Below are 24,130 nucleotides of genomic sequence, written 5' to 3'. Positions count from 1 at the left end.
ACACCCAGTACTCATCACAACAAGTATTCTCCTTAATACCCATCATCCATTTAACCCATCCCCCACCCACCTCCCCTCCAGCAAATTTCGATTTGTTCTCTATGATTAAGAGTTTGTTGGGGCACCTGGGTGGTTCAGTCAGTTAAGCATCTGACTTCTGCTCTTATGGTTCCTGGGTTCGAGCCCCACATTGGGCTCTGTGCTGATAGCTCAAAGCCTGGAGCCTGCTTCAGACTCTATGTCTCCCTCTCTCTCTGCCCCTCCCCAGCTAGCACTCTGTTGCACTCTCTCTCTCACTCAAAAATAAGTGAAACATTAAAAAAATTTTTTTAAAGAGTTTGTTTTATGGTTTCCTTCTCTGTCTTTTTTTCCATATGTTCACCTGTTTCATTTCTTAAATTCCACATATGAACGAAATCATATGGTATTTGTCCTTCTCTGACTTAATTTCACTTAGCATAATACACTCTAGCTCCATCCACATCATTGCAAATGGCAAGATCTCATTCTTTTTTATGACTGAGTAATATTCCAGTACATATTTCTTAACTAGATTTGTTTTTTGGGTGTTGAGTTTGCTAAGTTCTTTATAGATTTTGGATACTAACCCTTTTTCAGATATATCATTTGCAAATATATTCTCCCATCCTGTCAGTTGCCTTTTAGTTTTGCTGGTTGTTTCCTTCTTTTTATCTTGATGAGGTCCCAATAGTTCATTTTTGCTTTTAGTTCCCTTGCCTCTGGAGACATGTCTAGTAAGAAGTTGCTATGGCCAAAGTCAAAGAGGTTGCTGCCTATTTTCTTCTCTAGGATTTTGGTGGTTTCCTGTCTCACATTTAGGTCTTTCATCAATTTTGAGTTTATCTTTGTGTATGGTGTACGCAAATGGTCCAGATTCATTTTTCTGCATGTTGCTGTCCAGTTTTCCTGACACCATTTGCTGAAGAGACAGTCATTCCATTGGATATTCTTTCCTGTTTTGTCAATTAGTACTATAGACTTTGTAACAATATTTGTTCTAATAATCCATGCAAGTCTTTCCATTTCTTTGTGTCATCTTCAATTTCTTTCATAAGTGTTTTCTAGTTTTCAGAGTACAAATTTATTACCTCTTTGGTTAGTTTATTCCTAGATATCTTATGGTTTGGGGTACAGTTATAAATGGGATTGATTCTTTATCTTTCTGCTGCTTCATTATTGGTGTATAGAAATTCAACAGATTTCTGTACATTGATTTTGTATCCTGTGACTTTACTGAATTTGTGTATCAGTTCTAGCAATTTTTTGGTAGAGTCTTTTGGATTTTCTACATGTCCTCTGCAAATAGTGAAAGTTTTACTTCTTCCTTGCCAATTGGGATGCCTTTTATTTATTTTTATTGTCTGGTTGCTGAGGCTAGGACTTCCAGTACTACGTTAAATAACAGTGATGAGAGTCAACATCCCTGTCTTGTTCCTGACCAAGGAGGAAAAGCTGTCAGTTTTTCCCTATTGAGGATTATACTAACTGTGGTCCTTTCATGTATGGCCTTTATAATGTTAATGTATGTTCCCTCTATCCGTACTTTATTGAGGGTTTTTATCAAGAATAGATGCTGTATTTTGCCAAATGCTTTTTCTGTATCTATTGAGAGGATCATATGTATTTATTAATGTGGTGTATCACATTGATTGATTTGCAAATATTGAACCACCCTTGTAACCAAGGAATAAATCCCACTTGATTGTGGTGAATGTTTCTTTTAATGTACTGTTGAATTTGATTTGCTAATATTTTATTGACAATTTTTGCATCCGTGTTCATTGGGGATAGTGACCTGTAGATCTTTTTTTTAGTGGGGTCTTTGTCTGGTTTTGGAATTAAGGTAATGCTGACCTTGTAGAATGAGTTGGGAAGTTTTCCTTCCATTTCTGTTTTTTGGAACAGTTTGAAAAGAATTAACTCTTCTTTAAATGTTTGGTAGAATTCTCCTGGGAAGCTCTCTAGCCCTGGACTTCTGTTTGTTGGGAGATTTTTGATTACTGACTCCATTTCTTTGCTGGTTATTGGTCTTTTCAAGTTTTCCATTTCTTCCTGTTTCAGTTTTAGTAGTTCATATGTTTCTAGGAATTTGTCCATTTCTTCCAGATTGCCCAATTTGTTGGCATATAATTTTTTTATAATATTCTCTTATAGCTTTTTATATTTTTGTGGTGTTGACTGTGATCTCTCCTCTCCGGGAAATAATTCCTTAAACAGCTTCAGGTATTTGTGCTTCAAGTAGAAAGTTCTCTCAGAGCCTTTGTGAAAAGTGATATTATCAGTGAAAGTCACCAACACTAAGACCCGAAAGGCACCGCTAGTTGATTTTATATACATGGAAATCCTCTATCTCTGGCAATTAAATGTGTTTTGAACTAAATTAGCAGGTGCATTGGGTAGAGATGGAAGGTCAGTTTAACACTTCCAAAAGAGAGTGTGGAGTAAACAGATGAGAAGGGTAGCAAGGACAACTGGTTTGCTTGGACTGGACACACCACTCTTAAGGTTTGGGCAAGTCTCAAAATATTCAAGTGTTGTTTCCTTTTTGCGTGATATGTAGACTCTTGAGTAGAGGTGAAGATCAAAAGACTGCATGATGGCTGGTATTGGGAGAGGCATTACAACCCTCCAATCCTTGCCTGACAGGAGAGAGAGATAACATTCACAAACGTGGGTTCTCCTGGTGAGGCTATTGGCTTGCTCTCCAGGTGTGCTGACCCCTGTCACTTCCCCAGATGTGAAAAACTCAATGACACACTTGGGTTGGTGGGGACAGCACCCACTCCTGGCTTTGTGGGTTCTGGTGAGGTTGCTGCTGGTAGATGATCTGAGCTTCTTTTGGTCAGGAATTCTCTTTGCCTCTTAAAACAGAAAGTTAAGAAAACTCCAGACATATAAAAATGGGGAGTGAAGGGAAATAAAGCATAGGAGTAAGAGTTTCCAAACTGGTCTTCTCTCACTGTGTTCCTTCCCCCCAGTCCCTTCTCTCAGCAGGCAGGCAGTTTCTTTAGAAAGTCAGATGATGTCAGCTTCTGCCCTAAAGCTTCCAATTGCTTCCCATTCCTACTGAAGTAAAATCAACATATTATAATTGCTTATGAAAGATGTCATCTAACTATTTTTCCTTCACTTAATCCTGTAAAATAATTTTTAAATGATGCACCTTTTTTACATGGGTTTCGGTTAACGTCCAAAGCTTTTCATTGTAAGTTTAAATAATTGGATAAGATGTAACTTTTGATGAGTTGTAAGTATCGATACTGAAAATAAAACAAAAACTAGAGAATTTTTATGCATCCAGTAGAATCTACCATAGCCACTCAATTGTTACCATAAAAGCCTCAACAAGTACATGCCTTCATGTACTCTTCTTAACAGTAGCAAATGCAACATGGATCCTTTTTCTCCACACACCTACATTTCTACTCCACTCCCCACTTCAGTCTTATCTTAATGTAATTTATTTTATGCTTGAAAGTCTGCCATTGGCTACTCTAACATACTTCTCAGTAACAAAAATATGTATATAAATTTAAATTACAGATTTTATTTTTTCCTATTACTGTAGGCTTTATGTTTCCAAAGAAATTTCTTCTGGATTCAATTGCATTTATAATTACTCTTAATATATAATTGATTAAAACAAATAGATACAAACTTTTAAGGCCTTTTTTTAAATTTATTTATTTGAGAGAAAGAGAAAGAGAGAGAGAGAGAGAGAGACCATGATCAGGGAAGGGGAAAAGAGAGAGGGAGAGCCTCCCTGATGCAGGGCTTGATCTCACAAACCACGGAATCATGACCTGAGCCAAAACCCAGAGTTGGACACTTAACTGACTGAGCCACCCAGGTGCCCCCAAATAGATACAAATTTAACAAAAAATTTTAAGTAAATTTATATTGGCAGATATAAGATCAGATATAGGTTTTTGTGAGTACTAATGTTTATAAATACAAAATTAGGGGAATGTTTATAAATACAAAGACTTGGGGAAGAGGCCAGTTTAAATGAAGGGCCTATAGCTAAAGCTTCATTAGCTTCAGCCTCTGTTTAGATGGAGTTACTTTGGTGTTGTTCCTCTATTAGTTCGTGTACCATTACTTATTATTCATATTATGTGTTGCTAAAATGAGACGGGATTTAGGATCAATTTTATCTCTATTCTTTTCCTTAGTTTCACTTAAATGCAGAGAAAACTTGTTACGTAAAATAAGTAGATAGAAATAGATAGAGTTTTGTTATAGTAATATCTTTATTCTTTAAGTTCCTTTAGCATTATATGCTAACAATCACATCATGATCTGTCATTTTTAATGGCTTGTCAGCTGTCAACTCCATTAGGACTTGTAATGTGTTGAAAGCAAAGAATCAGAAACCACCCTGTTGCAAAAACATGTTCAGCTCAGTTCACTTGCTTTCTTAACCTCAACACTATTATTTCATGTCGTCCCTTTGTGTGATGACCGAGAGGCACTGTGCCACAGTAAGTTAGGGATGGATGAATGGGGGAGGATGCTGACCAAAGGGAAAAGGAAAGGTGTATCCTTAGGCAGACCGGTTTTAGGAGAGCATGATAGGAAAAAATGAGACCTAGAAATTGATTCTTTTTAAATTGTTTGTGTGTCTGTTTACCCCTTGGAAAGTCTTTAAATATAGCCAGGTACCTTTGCCCCAGTTTGGAAGTTACTGGTCCACAAAGCCCTATGCCATCCCTGCTCCCTTCACCACATCTTTCTGTCTTCATCTTCCTTTACTCTTATCCTTGCTCTGGCCACACTGCCCTCTTTGCTGTTCTTTCAATGCTCAGAGCATTCTCTAGCCTTGAGGCCTTCTCCAAACTGCTCAGAAGTCACCTTTATAGTGAGGCCTTCCTCAGCTGTCCTATTTTAAACTACAACCTACATACGTACTCTATTCCCTATCTTCCTTCTTTTATTTTTCTCCATAACATATATAGGGGCTCAATAAATATTTGTTAAATGACTTGATTTCTATGGCCTATAAATTAGCATATCCAGGTAAGCCATGAAAGAATATTCCATGTTCTAGGATTATGCTTGGGCTGGGAAACAAGGATCATCTTAGGATGTGGCCATTTTCTACTCCTAATGAATGGTACTGCATTGCAGTGTGTCAGGAAGCAGTGTGGGAAGCATATCGGATCTTTCTGGACCGCATCCCTGACCCAGGGGAATACCAGAACTGGGTCAGCATCTGCCAGCAGGAGACCTTCTGCCTCTTTGACATTGGAAAAAATTTCAGCAACTCCCAGGAGCACCTGGATCTTCTTCAGCAGGTGAGCCTAAACGCTGTACATTTGGAACACGGCCTGGATAGCTCCCAGTCCTCCAGCCCCTGCCCCTTTTGAATTGGCTTCCTGCATAAAGATTAGTTGAAGAAATGCTTAGAGATACCTGATAAGGCCAACAAGAATTTTATTCTTGCAAAATAACATTATACAGCCTGGTTGAGGTGAAGTTAAAGGGAAAAGGGAATGAAAATAGACTTTAGCTCTTCAGTTGACATTTTTCTCCTGGTAAAATTACTTTTTATCTTTCTGCAGAGAATAAAACAGAGACACTTCCCTGAGAGGTAAGTACCCAAAATAGAATGCTGCATGCTCTTGACTTTTGAAAGATCATATAATGGAGACTGAGCTATGATATTATGTCAGCCACTGAGGTCTGTGTAGGTTATTTTGACAGAAAATTATGCATATATTGTGCTAAAGGTAAATGAGTATCTAAAGGGGAAATAGATAGGCCCTAAAGATTGAGACAGGTGTTGGCACTATGTTTGCAGATAAAACAGATTCACTACTATGTGCTAAGTATCTAAAGTGTGTTTTCACTTAGGGGATATAGAGCAATTAAAATAGTTTGATTCTGGGGTGCCTGGGTGGCTCAGTCCGTTAAGCGTCCAGCTTCGGCCCAGGTCATGATCTCACAGTTCGTGAGTTCGAGCCCCACGTGGGGCTCTGTGCTGACAGATCGGAGCCTGGAGCCTGCTTCGGATTCTGTGTCTGTGTCTCTCTCTCTGCCCCTCCCCTACTTGTGCTCCTTCTCTCTCTCTCTCTCTCTCTCTCTCTCTCTCTCTCTCAAAAATAAATAAATAAACATTTTAAAAAATAGTTTGATATTTAAATTTATGATAAACTATTAGTTACATCAGGGAAATACTAACACAATCAGAGAACAACCTGAATTTTGAAGTCTTATTTGGTATTCTGTAAAGCGTTAGTATTTCTCAAACTAAATTACTGAAGCACTCACTAAGCTATACTCTCAACAAGAACTGAATATCAAATAAGAAAATCAAAAATTTTTAAAAGGCAAGGAAAAGTACATTAGTAAAATGATTAAAGAAAAGAGACAAACTCTAAACACAAATCACATACATTTTATAACATTTAGAAATCTAAATCTGAAGATAATACTAAGAGAGACACAAATTTTGCTGTATAAATTACTGACAATTCTTTATAATGCTTTTCACATTTGTTCCTTCATTTCTATTCCCTTTGCCAACAACCTCTTCCAGGACCTTACTAATTTACACTGTGAAAAATGTCAAATCTGATCTCCCTAATGGATTTCCCTGCCTCTAACCTCTTCCCCTCTTTAACTTGCATAACGGCTGCTGGATTAATAAGTCTGAAAAATTCCTTTTCTTACACTGAGGCCTGTTCAATGACTTTCAAAAAATTCCCACATCTTCCTCTTACCCTTCTGAATATCCTCTGCCCACCGATCCCCCTCATGCTCTGTGTACAGAAAGCTGAGTGGAGAGGCTGGAATCACTGACATCACTTGCCTTGACTCCTCGTTGGGAATAGTCGGTGGGGAGCAGGAGATCAGAGGGTGAGGACAGAATGAGGTGAGTGAATTTATCACCTCCCCTCAACCACCAACCTGCAAAGTTTTCAAGGGCTATTAGCCTCCTTCAACTTCATCTCAGCTCCTGTCAGGCAGCCTTTCCACAGAGCCTTCTCTGTCTCTGTCGTGGTAACTGCTCCATCTTCTCACCCCTCCTGGGCTAGGGGTGTTTTGAGCATCCCACTGTTACCAGCCCTGGTATGGCACTTGGCCTTATGATTACTCTTATGCTCTTCCCACAACTTAGCAAGTAATCCTTTTTTTTTTTTTTTTTAATTTCTTTAATGCTTATTTTTGAGAGACAGACAGAGCATGAGCGGGGGAGGGGCAGAGAGAGAGACACAGAATCCGAAGCAGGCTCCAGGCTCTGAGCTGTCAGCACAGAGCCCGACACTGGGCTCAAACCCTGGAGTAACGAGATCATGACCTGAGCCAGAGTCGGACGCTTAACCAACTGAGAGCCACCTAGGCAGCCTGCAAGTAATCCTTTTTAAAATTTTGTTCAAATTACCCCACAATGAGTGAGCCATCTGTTTCCTGCCAGGACCTTCACGGAAACAGAGTCCAAACTAATCAATTGAGGCATTTCAACCCCTGACCTTTCCAACTTTGCCTCCATTACCTATGATCCCACTGCTGCTACCATGCCCTTCCTCACTGCATACAGACCATACCCTACTCATGCTGGATTCTGGCCCCTAGCCTTTCCCTCTTGCCCGGAAGATCCTGCCTTTTCCACATTACCTATCCAAATCCTACTCTCCTTTCAAGCTCTTAGTGGATTCCTCCATGGACCCCATGATGTCTTAACAGCCTATTTGAGCCTGCAGCAATATCTCCCTGCTTTGAATTTTGCACTGTTTTTGGCACTTACATTTTTTTAATGTTTATTTGTTTTTGAGAGAGAAAGATACAGAGTACAAGCAGGGGAGGGGCAGAGAGAGAGGGAGATGCAGAATCTGAAGCAGACTCCAGGCTCTTAACTGTCAGGACAGAGCCCGACGCAGGACTCAAACCCGTGGAACCATGAGATCATGACCTGAGCCGAAGTTAGACGCTTAACCAACTGAGCACCCAGGCACCCCTTGGCACCTACATTTTTATTTAACACTTCCTTGCTTTACTCTATTTTCCTGTACGAGTTTGAACTCCTCAAGGGCAGGGACTGTTTTATGTCTCTCCACCCACCACCACAGACCTGAGCAAAGTCCTCATGTGTTTTGTTAATTGATATGTCTACTGAGCCATTCTTTAGAAATTTTAAAAAGTTGATACCAGAAGGAATAATGTGATTGAAGTAAATCTTAGTACTAGAGTATTAACTTTGTTCACAAGACACAGAGATATTCACTCTTCTTATTTAAATATAGGATGATACTGGAGCACCTGGGTGGCTCAGTTAGTTGAGCATCTGACTCTTGGTTTCAGCTCAGATCATAATCTCACAATTTATGGGATTGAGCCCTGCATTGGGCCCTGTACTGACAGCACGGAGCCTGCTTGGGATTCTCTCTCTCCTCTCTCTTCCCCTCTCCCCACTCTCTCCCTCAAAATAAATAAACATTAAAATTTTTTTAAATAAATAAATATAGTATGATACTTACTCCTCCAATTTTCAAAAAAAGAATAAGAAAGTAAAGCAGAGGTCATCCACCCATAAGAAAAAATACAACAGAATGTACCAAGACTTGATAGAAAAACATTAAAAATTATAGGAAACAGCTACCCAAGACAGAAAGAGAAAGAAATGGAATCATCCCATCCACTCCTGCATCTACCAACATTGCTAGAGAGAATTGCTAAGGAGCAAGAGACAAACATTGTACATTAGCTACGATTACCAAGTTGTTAAGAGAGGAGGCAAGCAAGCTGTTTCTTATTTTCAACCTTTCCAGGAAGACAAAACAGAAGATTTTCTCATCTGAGTAGCCCATAAATCTGCCAGTTTCAAATTACTTTAAAATAAAAGCCAGTTGGGGTGCCTGGGTGGCGCAGTCGGTTAAGCGTCAGACTGCAGCCAGGTCACGATCTCGCGGTCCGTGAGTTTGAGCCCCGCGTCGGGCTCTGGACTGATGGCTCAGAGCCTGGAGCCTGTTTCCGATTCTGTGTCTCCCTCTCTCTCTGCCCCTCCCCCGTTCATGCTCTGTCTCTCTCTGTCCCAAAAATAAATAAACATTGAAAAAAATAAAATAAAATAAAAGCCAGTGGAAGAATCCAATGTCCCAGCTTCCCAAATTATAGCTTTTGAGTGATGGTCTAGATTGCCATTGTTGTGGCAGAATCATACCCAGTGGCAGAGGATAAGGAAATAACATCTGACACAGGGTCCTGCACAAAGTGGGCTATTGACTTGTAACTAAAGCAATAGCCAGCACTTTAATAACTATTCTTGGTTATTTTCTTTTTAACAGCAAGGTAAAACAAGGATACCAAAGTTATAATAGTAGGAAAGATCTTTCTATAAACAAGACCTATAAAGTGGAAAAAAAGGAAAATTGTCTAAATCACAAATGCTCTAATGTTTGATATGAAATCTTTATAAATATGATATCCATACAAACTATTTCTGAAGCACATAGCACAATACCAGCAGAGAAGAACAAGAATACCTAATTCCTAAACAGTCTGAATTTATATTTAGCCTGTGTGCACCAATATAGTCCTCCTTGTTTACATCTATTCTGACTGGTCAGAGCCATACCAGGCCAACAGATGGTACTTTGTATACCATCCCTATTAGCACTTTGGCAGAATTGAGTATATTAGAAATATGTAGATGGTCTCATTATCTACAGCCAATCTAGATGTCTCTATAACAGCATAGCACCTATCCATTCCCTTTGGTCTTCCCATCAACATGAGCCACAGAAAATTGAATCAGATATATTGGTCAACTATGACTACATTGTACTAACATAGACACGAGCTATTAAAACCTAATAGCTAATAGTAACAAATCTTTCAGTGAGCTTAAAAAGATATCACTACTGCTATTCCTTTCTACATAGAGTTTGCTAGAATGAGCCAACATCATATGCAGACAGCTTTATAACCATGCCCTTGGACTTGCCCTTAGATATTTTCCAGATGGCCACCGCATAGCCTGCAAAGCTACCCATAACTCTTGCAGGCAATGGTTGTGTCCAGAATAGGATTTAATATATCTGCACTATCCAGAAATCTCTCTCTTTCCTATTGCTATAACCACAAGACTTACTCTAGTAGATAAACTTAAGCATTCCCTGGATTTGCAGGTTTGAGGATCTGAGATTTTAGCAAGAATATTCAGTCATACATAGATCATGTCATGCAATTATCTTTGATGTTAAGGACACAGTATAAGCACAATGAGACTATAAAACATCAAGCCCAAAGACCAGTTTTGCCCACAATGAAAGTGCTCCCCAGAACCACATGAAAAATGCTTATGGGAAAGCCCTGGAGCCAAACATAACCATTTTCAGGGGTTGTTTGAATTTGTCTTCAATGGAAATATATTTGAAGATTACTTCTATATTGAAAAAATAGGCAAACCCAGTTTTAAAGGGTTTTCCTCTAATTTTAAGTCTATTGAGTATAAGAAAAGTAAATAAATTTCCCCTATTGACATCAAGCTCCTTTTCACCATCTCTTTTCTCTTTCCTATTGTGCTAATAGAAAAGATGAAATCTCTACAGAGAAGACATTAGGAGCACCTGGTGAAACCCCTGTGTTTTCTCCAGGTAAGCTTAGACCTCCTCATTCACCTGTTCCTGATTATCATGAAAGAGAGGGAAGGGAAAAAATTATCATGGAAGTATATTAGTTAAAAAGCAATCCTTAATTGAAGTTGACAAAATTTATAATATACTTTCTTAAAAATAACTGATATTTCTAAATAATTTAGGTTCATTGTATAAATCTTGGAAAATTTAGAAAAGAATAAAGGTAAAGTGAAATCACCCATTATCTTACAACTTGGAGACAATCATCGCCAATATTTTCAAACAAATAAATTCAAGATAAGCATCCTTTATATAGTCACAAAAAGAAAAATTAACCAGATCTCATTGGCAAACCATTTAACTGAAACGTATCTAGAATAGCACCAAACTTGGGTCCTAGATGAGAATGGAGAATTCAACTGGGACCAAAAGTATGAGTTGTTTTTTTCTCAAGAACATATTTATGTAATCTTAAATGAGTTAAGAATGCAGCTCATATCTGTAAATTCCAGAATTACAGAAAGAGTATATGAAATTTTGACTTTGTTCTTATGTAAACTTCTCCAATCTCATTCTGTGCCCGTATTTTTTTTTAATTTCCACAGATGTCTCCAGTGTCTCGCTTGGACCCTTCCCTCTCACTCTTGGTGACACATTCCTCAATGACACCATCATGCCTACAACAGTAAGAAGTTCTGAGAGTCAATCTAGCTCTTCACATGCCTGTTTTTGTTTTATTGGTAAAACAAGAAAAGAGAATGGATGAACTGGCCATTCCATATTATTAGTGCTGCATTTTTATCACGCCAAGTAAGAGTCAGTGACTTTGTTCTATTCAGTATTCTCACTTCTTCTAGGGACTGAGGGGAAAAAACAGATTGAAACCTAGAATAAGTTGAGAGGAATTATAAAAAGCAACTTAGTTATAAACTCCAGGAGGGTAGGGGCCCTTTTCTCCCCAGTACCTAACAGAACTGCATATATAGCAAGTACTCCCCAAGCATTAGAATAAATGAATGGATAAACCTATCAGTCAGTCAATCATCCAATCAGTCAAGCTCCTTCACCAAAGTGTAATCTCATGCTGACACTAAGGGTAGAAGTTTTGCTTCCAGGCATGGCCAGCATAAATGGGTCAGATAAATATCAAAATGATTGAAATCCTGCATGTTAAATGGGGAAAAGTAAATGGTATTCACAGGCAAAGAGAAGCACTGGCCACTGCTCTCTTTGTGCGAAAGGAATGCAGGAGGAGAGGATATGTTACAGAATTAATTGTTGGTTGTCAGAAAAGGGGGACATTTTTTTAAAAAAAATTTAGTGTTTTATTTATTTTTGAGACAGAGACAGAGCACCAGTGGAGGAGGGGCAGAGAGAGAGAGACATAGAATCCAAAGCAGGCACCAGGCTCAGAGCTGTCAGCACAGAGCCTGACATGGGGCTCGAACCCACAAACCATGGGATCATTACCTGAGCCAGAGTCTGATGCTCAACCAAATGAACCACCCAGGTGTCCCAGAAAAGGGGGACATTTTAAGCACTTCAAAATCTTTGAGCCAGACACTTGATGTTGAAGCCAGGAAACACTGCCCTCTTTCCCCAGGAGTGTCAGCATCATGGCAGCACACTGTGGGCAGCGAGTTCAGCAGGGGGCAGTCCAGGGGTGACACATACTTCCCTGTGGTCTGAGAAACTTTGCTGGCCCTTACCTCCCTGTGAACCTCTCTGCAAGGTCAAAGCCCAGACAGTGAGGGCAAGAAGTTCAGTCTCACCAGCTCTACATGAAAATTCAGGGATGAGAACCCTGCTGGCCTGTAGGCCAGATGGCTGCAGATTTGCTGGAACTATTGCTCTAAACAAAGAATTAAATTGTTCCATTTTTCTCCAAAATACTATTCCATGAACAGTGAAAAGTGCTGTTGAAAAAAATTATTGAGATTAAATATATTCACTATAAAATTTCAAAGACAACTCTAGTTCACTGTCTCTTTTCTCGTATTACTTATGTCTCATATTCTTCAAAATCTAATATATGTCCCCCTTTCTGCAGTAAATATCCCCTGAACATTTCATTTTATATTCATCAAATCCTCCTCTTACCTTTTTTACCACCCACATCTGTCACTCATTCTTTGGCTCAGCAAACATTTTACTAAAATCCTCTGATGTGCCAGGCATTGGGGTATGTACCAAAGATTCTAAGATGAATAAGACATGGTTCCTGCCTTCAAGAAATATATAATGCAAATAAGTACAACAAAATAGTCTTAGTGTGTACTTGAAGATGGCAGATATATAGAATGGAGCAAAATGATAAGCCAGGACAGGTTGCAAAGGATGTGACTGCTAATCATGTATATTCACAGAGAGTTTTGTGCATAAATGACCACATTATTTTTTTTACTTTGGGAGAGTTAACAAACTATGAGAATCATACTGGATTCGAGGAGATTATATGTGGGGTGACAAGATTAGCATATAAAAAGACTAGGTGGGTATGACATAGGTACTAAATGAGAAATTCAGATATTATTCACTGCTCCAAGAGATTAGAAAGAGACAAAGGTTTCTACCCTAAATAATCAGAGGAAATATTATGTTAAATGAACCATAGGGTATTAGTAAGAAGTAAAAAAATGTGTGTATGTGGTGTGTGTGTGTGTGTGTGTGTGTGTGTGTGTCCTTATGTTTTAGTACTGGAAGTGAGCATGGGGAGCAGTGAGGAAGGTCTCTCCGGTCAGGAGACTAGCGCAAGTAATGTGGTATCTCATCAACAGCTAGCAAGCTATCTGGTAGTCAGGGCAAGGAGAAATGACACAGACTAAAATTGTTTAAGCAGCAACAATTCCATTTATGACTGCACCAAAAGTAATAAGATATCTAGGGATAAAGCTAACCAAAGAGGTGAAAGATCTGTACTCTGAAAATTAAAGAATGCTGATGAAAGACATTGAAGAAGACACAAAGACATGGAAAGACATTCCATGTTCATGGATTGGAAGAACAAATATTGTTAAAATGTTGATGCTACCCAAAGCAATTTACACATTTAATGCAATCCATATCAAAATACCACAAGCATTTTTCACAGAGCTAGAACAAACAATCCTAAAATTTATATGGAACCACAAAAGACCCCAAATAGCCAAAACAATCTTGGAAAAGAAAAGCAAAGCTGGAGGCATCACGATACTGGACTTCAAGTTATATTAGAAAACTGTAGTAATCAAAACAGTATGGTACTGGCACAAAAATAAACACATGGATCAATATAAAACCCAGAAATAAACGCACAACTATATGGTCAATTAATTCTGACAAAGCAGGAAAAAATATCCAGTAGGAAAAGGACAGTCTCTTTAACAAATGGTGTTGGGAAAACTGGACAGCAATATGCAAAAAAAGAAACTGGACCACTTTCTTACACTATACACAAAAATAAATTCAAAATGGATTAAAGACCTAAATGTGAAACCTGAAACCATAAAAATCCTAGAAAAGAACACAGCTAGTAACCTCCTTGATATTCTGCATAGCAACCTTTTTCTAGATATGTCTCCTGGCACCAGGAAAACAAAAGCAGAAATAAACTACTGGGACTACATCAAAATAAAAAGCTTCTGCACAGAAAAGAAAACAATCAACAAAGCTAAAAGGTAACCTACAGAATGGGAGAAGATATTTGCAAATGACATAACTGATAAAGGGTTAGTATCCAAAATATGTAAAAAACTTACAAAACTTGACACCCAAAGAACAAATAATCCAATTAAAAATGAGAAGACATGAACAGACGTTTCTCCATAGAAGACATACAGATGGCCAACAGACATGTGAAAAGATGTTCATCATCACTTACTGTCAGGGAAATGCAAATCCAAACAACAATGAGATATCACCTCACACCTGTCAGAATGACTAAAATCAATAACACAAGAATCAACAGTATTGGTGAGGATGTGGAGAAAAATGAACAGTCGTGCACTATTGGTGGGAATATAGACTGGTGCAGCCACTTTGCAGAACAGTACAGAGTTTCCTCAAGAAGTGAAAAATAGAACTACCATACAATCCAGTAATCACACTATTGGGTATTTACCCAAAGAATACAAAAACACTAATTCAAAGGGATACATATACCCCTATATTTATAGCAGCATTATTTACAGTAGCCAAGATATGGAAGCAGCTCAAGTGTCCATCAGTTGATGAATGGATAACGATGTGGTTCAATGGCATATTACTCAGTCATAAAAAAGAATGAATCCTGCCATTTGCAACAACATGGATAGAGCTAGAGAATATAATGCTAAGTGAAATAAGCCAGTCAGAGAAAGACAAATACCATATGATTTCACATTGTGGAATTTAAGAAACAAAACAAACAAAGGGAAAAAAAGAGAGACAGAGAGAGGCAAATCAAGAAAAAGACTCTTAATTATAAAGAACAGACCGATGGTTACCAGAGGGAGGTGGGTGGGAGAATAGGTTAAATAGGTGATGGGGATTAACAAGTGCAATTGTTGTGATGAGCACAGGGTGATGTATGAATCACTATACTGTACACCTGAAACTATCATAACACTGTACGTTAACTAACTGGAATTAAAATAAAAACTAAAAAAATTTAAGACATTGTACTTGGGCCCACTCAGTAGTTGAGTTAAAAAATAAATTTTAATGAAAAACTATATATAAAATAAATAAAATTGTTCAAGCAGATTGTTATCAGATTGTGGAAAGCCTTGAATGTCAGGAAAAAGAGTTTGAATTTTCATCTCATAGGTAATAAAGTATTACTGAGGGTGCTGGCTGAGAGGTGCGGAAAATTAATCCAGTGGCTGAGGATAAATTAGAAGACTTCTCACTAATACATCTAAAGAATTTATTTAAATATCTCATGTGAACTTAAATATGCCTAGTGAAATGGTAAACTTGTAGAGGATAATGCTATAGGCCATATTTTTCTTTTAACTTTTCACAGGTCCTAACACTGTCCTACACCCATACAGATGCTTATGTGTTATTTTGATGAATGAATCAACGAAATCTTTTGGTTAAACAAACGTCAGTAGTCTGGCATCCTCCATGTGCCCTATTAAAGTTAGAGGTTGTGTGTCTGTCTACTGCCATGGAAGAGAGGGGCTTGTGATATGAAATGAGGAGAAACTACATTGGCTACCACCCACATGAGTTTTGTCCCTCATGGCATTTTCCATTGGTTGGTCTCCTCTTTCAGCTTCCATAGCTGATGTCACTAATAAAAGACTAAGTGCATTACCAAAGACATTCAATTTTCCACAGACATGTTTTTTACTCTTTTAAAAACCTTTCAGATTTCACAATCATCTAGGTACCCAATACTGAAAATCTGTCACACCCCAAGTTTGAAACTCAGCTCCAGGCTTGCTCTGTGCCCTGGGAACCTATGTGAATTCAGAACAGTGAGAGACTCCTGCTTGTTCCCAGTCCAGAGGGCAAAAAGGATGACCCCTTGGCCAAATCCAGGTCCTCAGAAGAGTATTTCTATTTTTAGCCACATGCTACCAAAGGTGGCCCAAATATGCCATTCCTTCTGAGAGATATTTCAAATCCTCTCTTGACCTGACAGTGCTCACTAACTAGCTTTAATATGAAGTTTGGGCACAAATGGTCTCATTAAACCAGTCTAGACTCTTCTCTAAAGAAGATTGTATTGGGGCGCCTGGGTGGCGCAGTCGGTTAAGCGTCCGACTTCAGCCAGGTCACGATCTCGCGGTCTGGGAGTTCGAGCCCCGCGTCGGGCTCTGGGCTGATGGCTCAGAGCCTGGAGCCTGTTTCCGATTCTGTGTCTCCCTCTCTCTCTGCCCCTCCCCCGTTCGTGCTCTGTCTCTCCCTGTCCCAAAAATAAATAAACGTTGAAAAAAAAATTTAAAAAAAATAATAAATAAATAAATAAATAAAGAAGATTGTATTAAATAATATCTCAGCATCACATAGGTTATATTGTATAATCCAGTCTTCATCAAAGAGCATTCATAGTTACACAAGAGTGTGGCACAATCTCAGTGATGCTCCAACAGTATATATGAATTATGTGTGTGTGTGCATGTGTGTAAATGTTTTCATGAAGAGCACAGAGTTCTAACATTACAGTGTCCTCAAGGATTCTAAATAGTTAACTTATTGGAGCTTTGATACTTTGTCCCTCAATGAAATTCAGAGAACACTTCTAGTTAATAAGATTTTAATTCTAAAAGTACTTGAGGGGCACCTGGGTGACTCAGTCAGTTAAGTGTCTTACTTCAGCTCAGGTCATGATCTCATGGTTCATGAGTTCAAGCCCCGCATTGGGCTCTGTTGTGACAGCTCAGAATCTGGAACCTGCTTGGGATTCTTTAATATGAAGTTTAGGCACGAATGGTCTAATGCTCTCTCTGCCCCACCCCGACTCGTGCTATGTCTTTCTCTGTCTCTCAAAAATAAATAAACGCTAAAAAAAATTTTAAAGCACTTGAGCCTTCATTACTTTTTGAGACAATATCAATATATATTATATAGTATTACCATATACTTATAGTTTATATTAATAGAAGACCTTTTATTTTCTAACTCAGGAAAGAAAAATAGAATCCACTAAGGTATACAAAGGCCCACTGGAGCAGAAGGTGGAATTGAGCATCACTCTAGCAAACCAGAGGTTCACAGCAGAGCTCGCTGACTCCCAGTCCCCACATTATCAGGAGCTGGCGGCCAAGTCTCAACTCCAGGTAAGTGAACCCACCCCACATAACCACAGCCCAAGTCATGACTCAGAATCTGGGAGCCAACAGGACCTAAACCCTTCGAACTAATAGTTCCAACTTCTTGTGACCAGGCATTCATTTTCAACCAAAACTGCTTTCATTTTAATCAAAAACTGCAATGGGTCCCAAAATGTTAGGGCAAATTCATCTCTAGAAAAGTTTTCTATTCTAGCTTCTTTTTTTTTTTAATTTTTTTTTTCCCTTAATGTTTATTTATTTTTGAGCGAGAAAAAAAGAGACAGAGTACAAGCAGGGAAGGGGCACAGAGAGAGGGATACACGGGATCTGAAGTAGGCTTCAGGCTCCGAGCTGTCAACACAAAGCCTGAAGCAAGGCACAAACTCATGAACAGCGAGATCGTGGCCTGGGCCAAAACTAAGAGTTGGATGCTTAACTGACTGAGCCACCCAGGAGCTCCTCCAGCTTCTCTATCTTAAAAGTCATTTACATTTAGGTTTTCTTTTTAAATATTAGTAGGTCTTTAAACGTTCTTTAACAGAGAGCCACTACACAGGTATTCTATACATCTAAAATGTTCATGTAAGCACCAACTAGGGAACATGCTGGGTTGAAATATGAATTTTAATTCATATTTGTCTTACATGATATATATCCACTTTTGCAGTTTGATGTAATTCAATGACATGACACTCTTCGTGGGTGATAAGTGTAAGGCAGTAATGTTGTCCATGTCATCCACTAAACTTCGGAGCTGTTCCAAGATATCTCTTCCATCTTGGACTCTCATCATATCTGCCTGCCTCTTCATTTCCTGCAGGATGAATCTAAGCTACTCTGCTGACCGTGGCATTTATACGCCATGATAAAAGCCTTGCCTTCCTTTCCAGCCTCATCTTCCCATCCTTCCCATCCCCCTCCTTTGCACTCTACAGAAATACAAACTGCTTACAAATCTTTTCTCACCTTTAGCCTTTCTCTGTGTTGTCTCATCTGTCTGGAATGTCCTTTCCCTGAGTTTCATTTTACAAAACTTCATCAAGGAAAGTTCTGTCTCAAACCATTCTGGATTCAGTCAGTGCCTCTCCTCTGAGCTAAAACACGGTGCCCACTGTTGCCACAACATTTATCACCCTGTCTTGAGATTGTTTCTTTACACATCTATGGCCTTTGTTGTCTCTGTTTCTCCCTCTTCACCTGCCACCCTCACTATCTTCAGGCTCTGAGTGTCCCCTTGAGGGCAGGAACTGTTTCTTTCATCTCTGAAGACTTAACCTCCTAATACAGAGCTTGGGATGCAGTTAACTACTCAGTGACCGTAGAAATGCAACTGAAAATAGAAGCATTCATAAGAAAACATAACCATGAACTTCATTTGTGGAGAGCCTGGGTGCCCAAGCATCTCACTCAGCATGGCCAGGGAACCGACAGGCCCCTACTTGTCATACTTGGAGAATTCAGTGCTTACCTCCTCTCAACTGGAGAGAAGATAAATAGGCAAAAATATTAAACCTCCAACTTCCTCCTGCATCAGCGTTCAGTCAATAAAATGTAAAGAATCATTTCTACAAACTTCAAAGAGAAAGCATCAGCATGGGGTGTTTATGAACCACAGAAGTACTTAGACACGGATTATTAGATAGAATGAATTAAAGAATAGTCTGTTAACTTTCTATTTGTTCTTGAAATATTCTCTTCAGAAAATCTTTAGTATAGTCGGAGTATCTTCAAAATCAGATAGTTGGCCAAGATTCCAATTCAGACAGCCTGGCACCAGAACCCCTACTCTTAACCATTATGCAGTACTTCCTATTTTTCCCAAATAAATATTTATGGGACAGGGATTTTTGTATCATCATCAAATTAGCATGCCCATTCTAGACTCTGAAAAACTTATTAGCCAAATAAGAGTATGTCTTGCTGGGTCTTGTTCCAGAGACCCATCACATCAGTCCTGCGGGTCCCTCTGCACGGTCACTGGCTTCTCTGAGATGGAGCCCCTCTGTTTAGAGCATCTGTTCCCTTTCCAGGCTTCTGAGCAGTCCAGACCACCCAGCAGCTTGCCAACAGATAACCAACCCACTCCACCACCGCCCATACTTGCATTAGCAGAGCCATTCAGGCCTAATCAGGAATTAATGGACAGTGCTTTGAAGTAATTTAATTTCCACAATAAACCTAATGAGCAATTTAATACAAATGTCAAAAGGAATGCTTAGCTGTTGTCTGAATGCTTTCTCCTGTGCAAACGCTCATGAGAACTCAATACGGCTGCCTTTTTATAGCCCCTTGAACATACATTCCAGCAGAATCAGGGAGGCCCCTGTGCATTTAGTATTATTAATAAGGTTAACTGGGCACTTAATTAGCAATTTAATGGTTAGCACTCCGTAATTGGAGGGTCCCCAGAAGATTATTTGGCAGAATTAACTGAAGGCCTTTGTCATCTCCTCCCTAGATGCCTTCTGCACCCTCCTAAGCAGAGCTAAGTCTTAATCGATCACAGACAGGTTCACAAAGAGGGCATGAACAACAAAATTCCTCTCTGCTGGAGCCAGTGCTGTGGAGCACTCTTGGAGGGGAGGACGGCTCTCCTTGGAGATGTTCCCCACTGCCCATGCTGCAGCTGTGGGCTTCTATGGGAGCAGTTCTGTTTTGATTGACTGTTTTCATCCATACAACAGCGCCTCTGGTATGCTGGACACGAAAGAAGGACAAGTCAGGGTCTGAATCTTCCACTCCAGAAACTGCTGCTCACACTTAAACATCTAGTCTAAGGTGTTGTTACTGGAATGGCATGACAACTGCCTTGGGGACCCAAAGCTATTTGCCACAGAAAGCCAGAGCAGACCTGAGGCACGTACACAGCTCTTTCCTACCTGTCTCGGTAACAAAGACCATCTCCTCAGACCTAAACTCCTAGTTCTCCTCTGTTATGCCTGTGGTGGGGGTGGTCATGGAGGCACGGAAGCTAAGTACTCAGCATCCCTGCCCTTGACCCCTACAGGGACCCTCATCTTGTCCTTTCCCCTCACTGGGTCTTTCAAAAACAACTGACTGAAGTCTTGCTCTGCCCCCGTCAGGCTCCAAGTTATGTGGCTACTGAGGAAGTAAAAGAAAATTGGACTACCAAGGAGCTAGTAATCCAGTAGAAGATGTAGAGACTAAGTTAATCAAAAATACAATATCATCAACTCTTTGCCCACTGTGTGTCAGGCATTTATTAGTTATTCCTTATAGGAGCCTTATAATATAGGTATTGTTATCCTTTTTGGACTAAGGAGATAGTATTCAGAGAGATGAGGCAATAAACTCAAGGTCTTACAGCTAGAAAGGAACAGAACCAATATTTAAACTCAGGCCTACACAGCTACCTCAGCACCCAAAACCTAGGCTACCTTCATCGCTGCAGTTACTATATACTGAGGGAATGAAAACTAATCTTAATATTGGTGTAAGAAAATATGATTTAGCTGGTAAATCAGTCTGCTGGAAAAAGAAATCTATGACACATTTCAAAGGCCAATGTAAGTGATTTGGGGATTATCTGTGCATCACTGCCCTAGTCCTTGGCATAGATAATATAGAATCAGCAGTAATTTTAGATACAGTGACAATGCAGCAGCATGTTGATGAGTTTAGAGAATGAAGAGATCCACTCAAGTCCATTAAACAAAACTTGCTGAGTCCCTGCTATGTGGATAACGGCCTGCTAAGTACTGGGAGGGAGGGAGATGAAGATGAATCAGACACAGTCCCTGAGCCCAAGGAGCATAATCTCAGTGAAGGAGCCATTGTGCAGCTCATAGACTGTTTTATGGGATATACTGTAACAAGTTCTAGAGCAGTAGGGAGAAGAAATCATTGAGCCTGACTTTAGGGCTCTACAAATTCTCGACAGAGAGTATGCTTGAGCTGGCTTTGAAATATGGCGGTATGGGCAGTCAAGGAGCAGAAGATAGAAGTTGCATCTTGGGCTAAAAGGGGGAAAAGTCATAGAGGTCTGGAGGAAGTACATGTTGTAATTTGAGGAGAGATAGGTGTTAGTTTAGTGTCCCGAGAGGACACAATATTGGCCAAGAGGGTAATGATGACAGGAAGGGCAAATGATAAAGTGCTTGGGGAATGGAAGGTTAGAATGCGCAGGACCTTAAATGCCATTCTAAAGGAACTTATTCAATTGGCAGTGCAGCCCATCAAGGGATTTTTAGTGAAGAACAACAGATATGGAATGATTACCTTGGAAATAAAAATGTGGTCAAGGAGACATCTCTATTCCTCCTGCCCTAGCATATCCCCTCCCCCCGCCAAAAAAAAAAAAAAATTCTGCTGTCTTTCCTCACACACCCCTAGAAAACCATTTCAGCAATATAAAAAGGGAGATAGGGAAGGTATGCCTGCCATGAGAATAAGAATGTGATGGAAACAAAATGTATATGGGGTTCAAACTACCAGGAGTTAATGAATGGATGTGATGGGCACAGAGAGAAGGTATTAGGGTTGCTGGGTCTTCTGGCATGGAAGACGATAGGTGTTTATGAACCTGACTGGGATAGAGAGCGCTGAAGGAAAGGCGGATTTGGAAGGAAGAGAATAACTCTGGTTTGGATGTATTTAGTAGTGGCAAAGTTGGGATATTCACATGTAGAACTCAAAGCTATGTCTCAGGTGATCAGTGAAGCTATGGCAGAAAATGAGATCCCCAAGGGGGGGGGCAGAGGGGAGTGGGCACAGGGAAGGGAAGGTGGTGCCAGGTTCCTGCTCACCTCCTCAGCCTCACTTTCACCCTGCTCTCCCTTCCAAGCTTCGCTACTAATACTATCCCTTTCTCTTGGTCTCTCTTGCCTCCCAGTCCGTGCGGGAGTAAGCTGGACAGAGCAGTGCCTGTCTATGTGGCAATGTGTCCCCAGAGCCTAGCACAGTGCCTGCAGTCAAACTTACTGAATAAGTGGGAGGGTGAGATAAGGAGGCTAAGCATCTTTATATTTAAAGTAGAGAGTGCAGACGAGACTAAGATGGAGTAAAGAAGACTGAGAAAGTGGTCCTTGAGATAGAAGAAGAACCAGAAAATAAGCAGGCACAGCATGGAAGAGAAATGGAAAATGCCACTGGATTTGGAGAGAGCCAAGAGACAACAGCCTGGAGAAAATCCTCCCCACTGGGTGAATCCAGAGGCAGAAGCCAGACTGTAGTGGGTCAGGAATAACTGAATATAGCAATTATAAAATATTCCTATAATATGCTTCATTAGCAAGGTCAAACTAATTAAGAAAATTTATTATAAAGTCCACAGAAATCTACCAGTGAATCTAACCTATTAGAGTCTGCCTGTACCAGTTTATTTAGATATAGCAGCCATTTTGACTTTAGTAACCTCTTTAACATATTTTCCAAATCATATAATTCAACCCAGAAAATATTATAGTTATTCTTTGTGTATAAATAAAAATACTGTAGCCAAAAAAGTTTCTTCCAAGTGCCACCTTAAAGTTTTTTCATATTTTATATAAAGTAACCATGAAAGCAGATCAGAACTACCCAATTGCAGCTTTTAAATAAATAGCAAAACACTTTCCTCTGGGTTTCAGAAATTACCAAGAACAAAGCGTTTGGCCTCAATCGTTGCTTCAATTTTCCATTTTCATTTATTCCCCCTAACTCATCAGAAGTGTTGAGACTTTTTCAGTTAGGTAACATCTGACCTGGTACAGCCAGAGCGTTTCATAAATTTCTTTCTTTCTGCAGATGCAAAAGGTATTTAAGAAATTTCCAGGATTCAAAGAAATCCATGTGCTAGGATTTAGGTAAGTAAGAGGATCGGACTCTTCTCAATTTTTAAATTACTTTTTCCCTATCCTCTTTTAAAAGCAGTGTCATGAGGAATATAAGGTTCTTCTCCCCCCAGTTGTTTAGCCCTGTCGAATCCTGAAAACTGAATACATTTCAGATAAAGGAATTGTCTAATTAGAACATGACTCTAGGTGATTTTTTAAGGGGGTAACACAAGAGCTGTGTTCCTTCCTTCCTCCCTCGGGAGCCAGAAACACTGCTCTCTGCAGAGAGCTCATCTGCTGTCCTTGGCAATGTCATTAACGAACCTCTTAGGAAAACACCTCAGTAGAGACAGGTCAAAATAAGTAGCAATTAGTTACCTTGGTGTCTGATTTCCTGGTTCCCTATCGAATGTTAAATATCATCATCGTTTAAACAAATCAGGCTGACCCTATGGAATCAGGTGAAACTAATAAAAAGAAGTATCTGTGAGGGGTAAGGGAGTTGAAGGAACAGGGTAGAAAGGGACAGAAGTGGAAGCAAGACTTCCCAGAATATACCTTTTTTTTAATGTTTTTTTTTTTTTTTTGAAAGATAGAGTGTGAGCATGAGAGAGGCAGAGAGAGAGGGAGGCACAGAATCCGAAGCAGGCTCCAGGCTCTGAGCTGTCAGCACAGAGCCCAACGAGAGGATCAAGTTCATGAGCATGAGATCATGACCTGAGCTAAAGTCGGACCCTTAACCAACTGAGCCACCCAGGTGCCCCCCCCACCAGAATATACTTTTATTATCATTTTGACATCTAAACTGTAGTAATGCATTACCACACAAAAATTTCTAAATTACAATTTTCTTTTGTTTTTTTTTATTTTTAAAACAAAATTTTTAATGTTTATTTATTTTTGAGTGGGGAGGGGGAGAGAGAGGGAAACACAGAATCTGAAGCAGTTTCCAGGCCCTGAGCTGTCAGCACAGAGCCTGATGCAGGGCTCGAACCCACAAACCATGAGATCA

At 39.6% G+C, this 24,130-nt stretch overlaps 1 protein-coding gene across 2 annotated transcripts in view; it reads left to right on the top strand.

Moving 5' to 3' along the window:
* IMPG1 (interphotoreceptor matrix proteoglycan 1) overlaps positions 1–24,130 on the top strand; it is a 143,876-nt gene that overhangs the window by 29,005 nt on the left and 90,741 nt on the right. For both annotated transcript variants that reach the window (XM_030314576.1, XM_030314575.1), the window contains 6 exons: positions 5,152–5,318; positions 5,586–5,614; positions 10,555–10,619; positions 11,207–11,286; positions 17,198–17,350; positions 23,090–23,148. In XM_030314576.1, the coding sequence (XP_030170436.1) occupies positions 5,152–5,318; positions 5,586–5,614; positions 10,555–10,619; positions 11,207–11,286; positions 17,198–17,350; positions 23,090–23,148 (553 nt within the window). The remainder of the gene's footprint in view (positions 1–5,151; positions 5,319–5,585; positions 5,615–10,554; positions 10,620–11,206; positions 11,287–17,197; positions 17,351–23,089; positions 23,149–24,130) is intronic.

Source organism: Lynx canadensis, chromosome B2 (assembly GCF_007474595.2).
Source record: "Lynx canadensis isolate LIC74 chromosome B2, mLynCan4.pri.v2, whole genome shotgun sequence".
Classification (NCBI taxonomy): Eukaryota; Metazoa; Chordata; class Mammalia; order Carnivora; family Felidae; genus Lynx; species Lynx canadensis.
The sequence above is the reverse complement of the archived record's forward strand: the minus strand, read 5'-3'. Positions and strand labels throughout refer to the sequence as shown.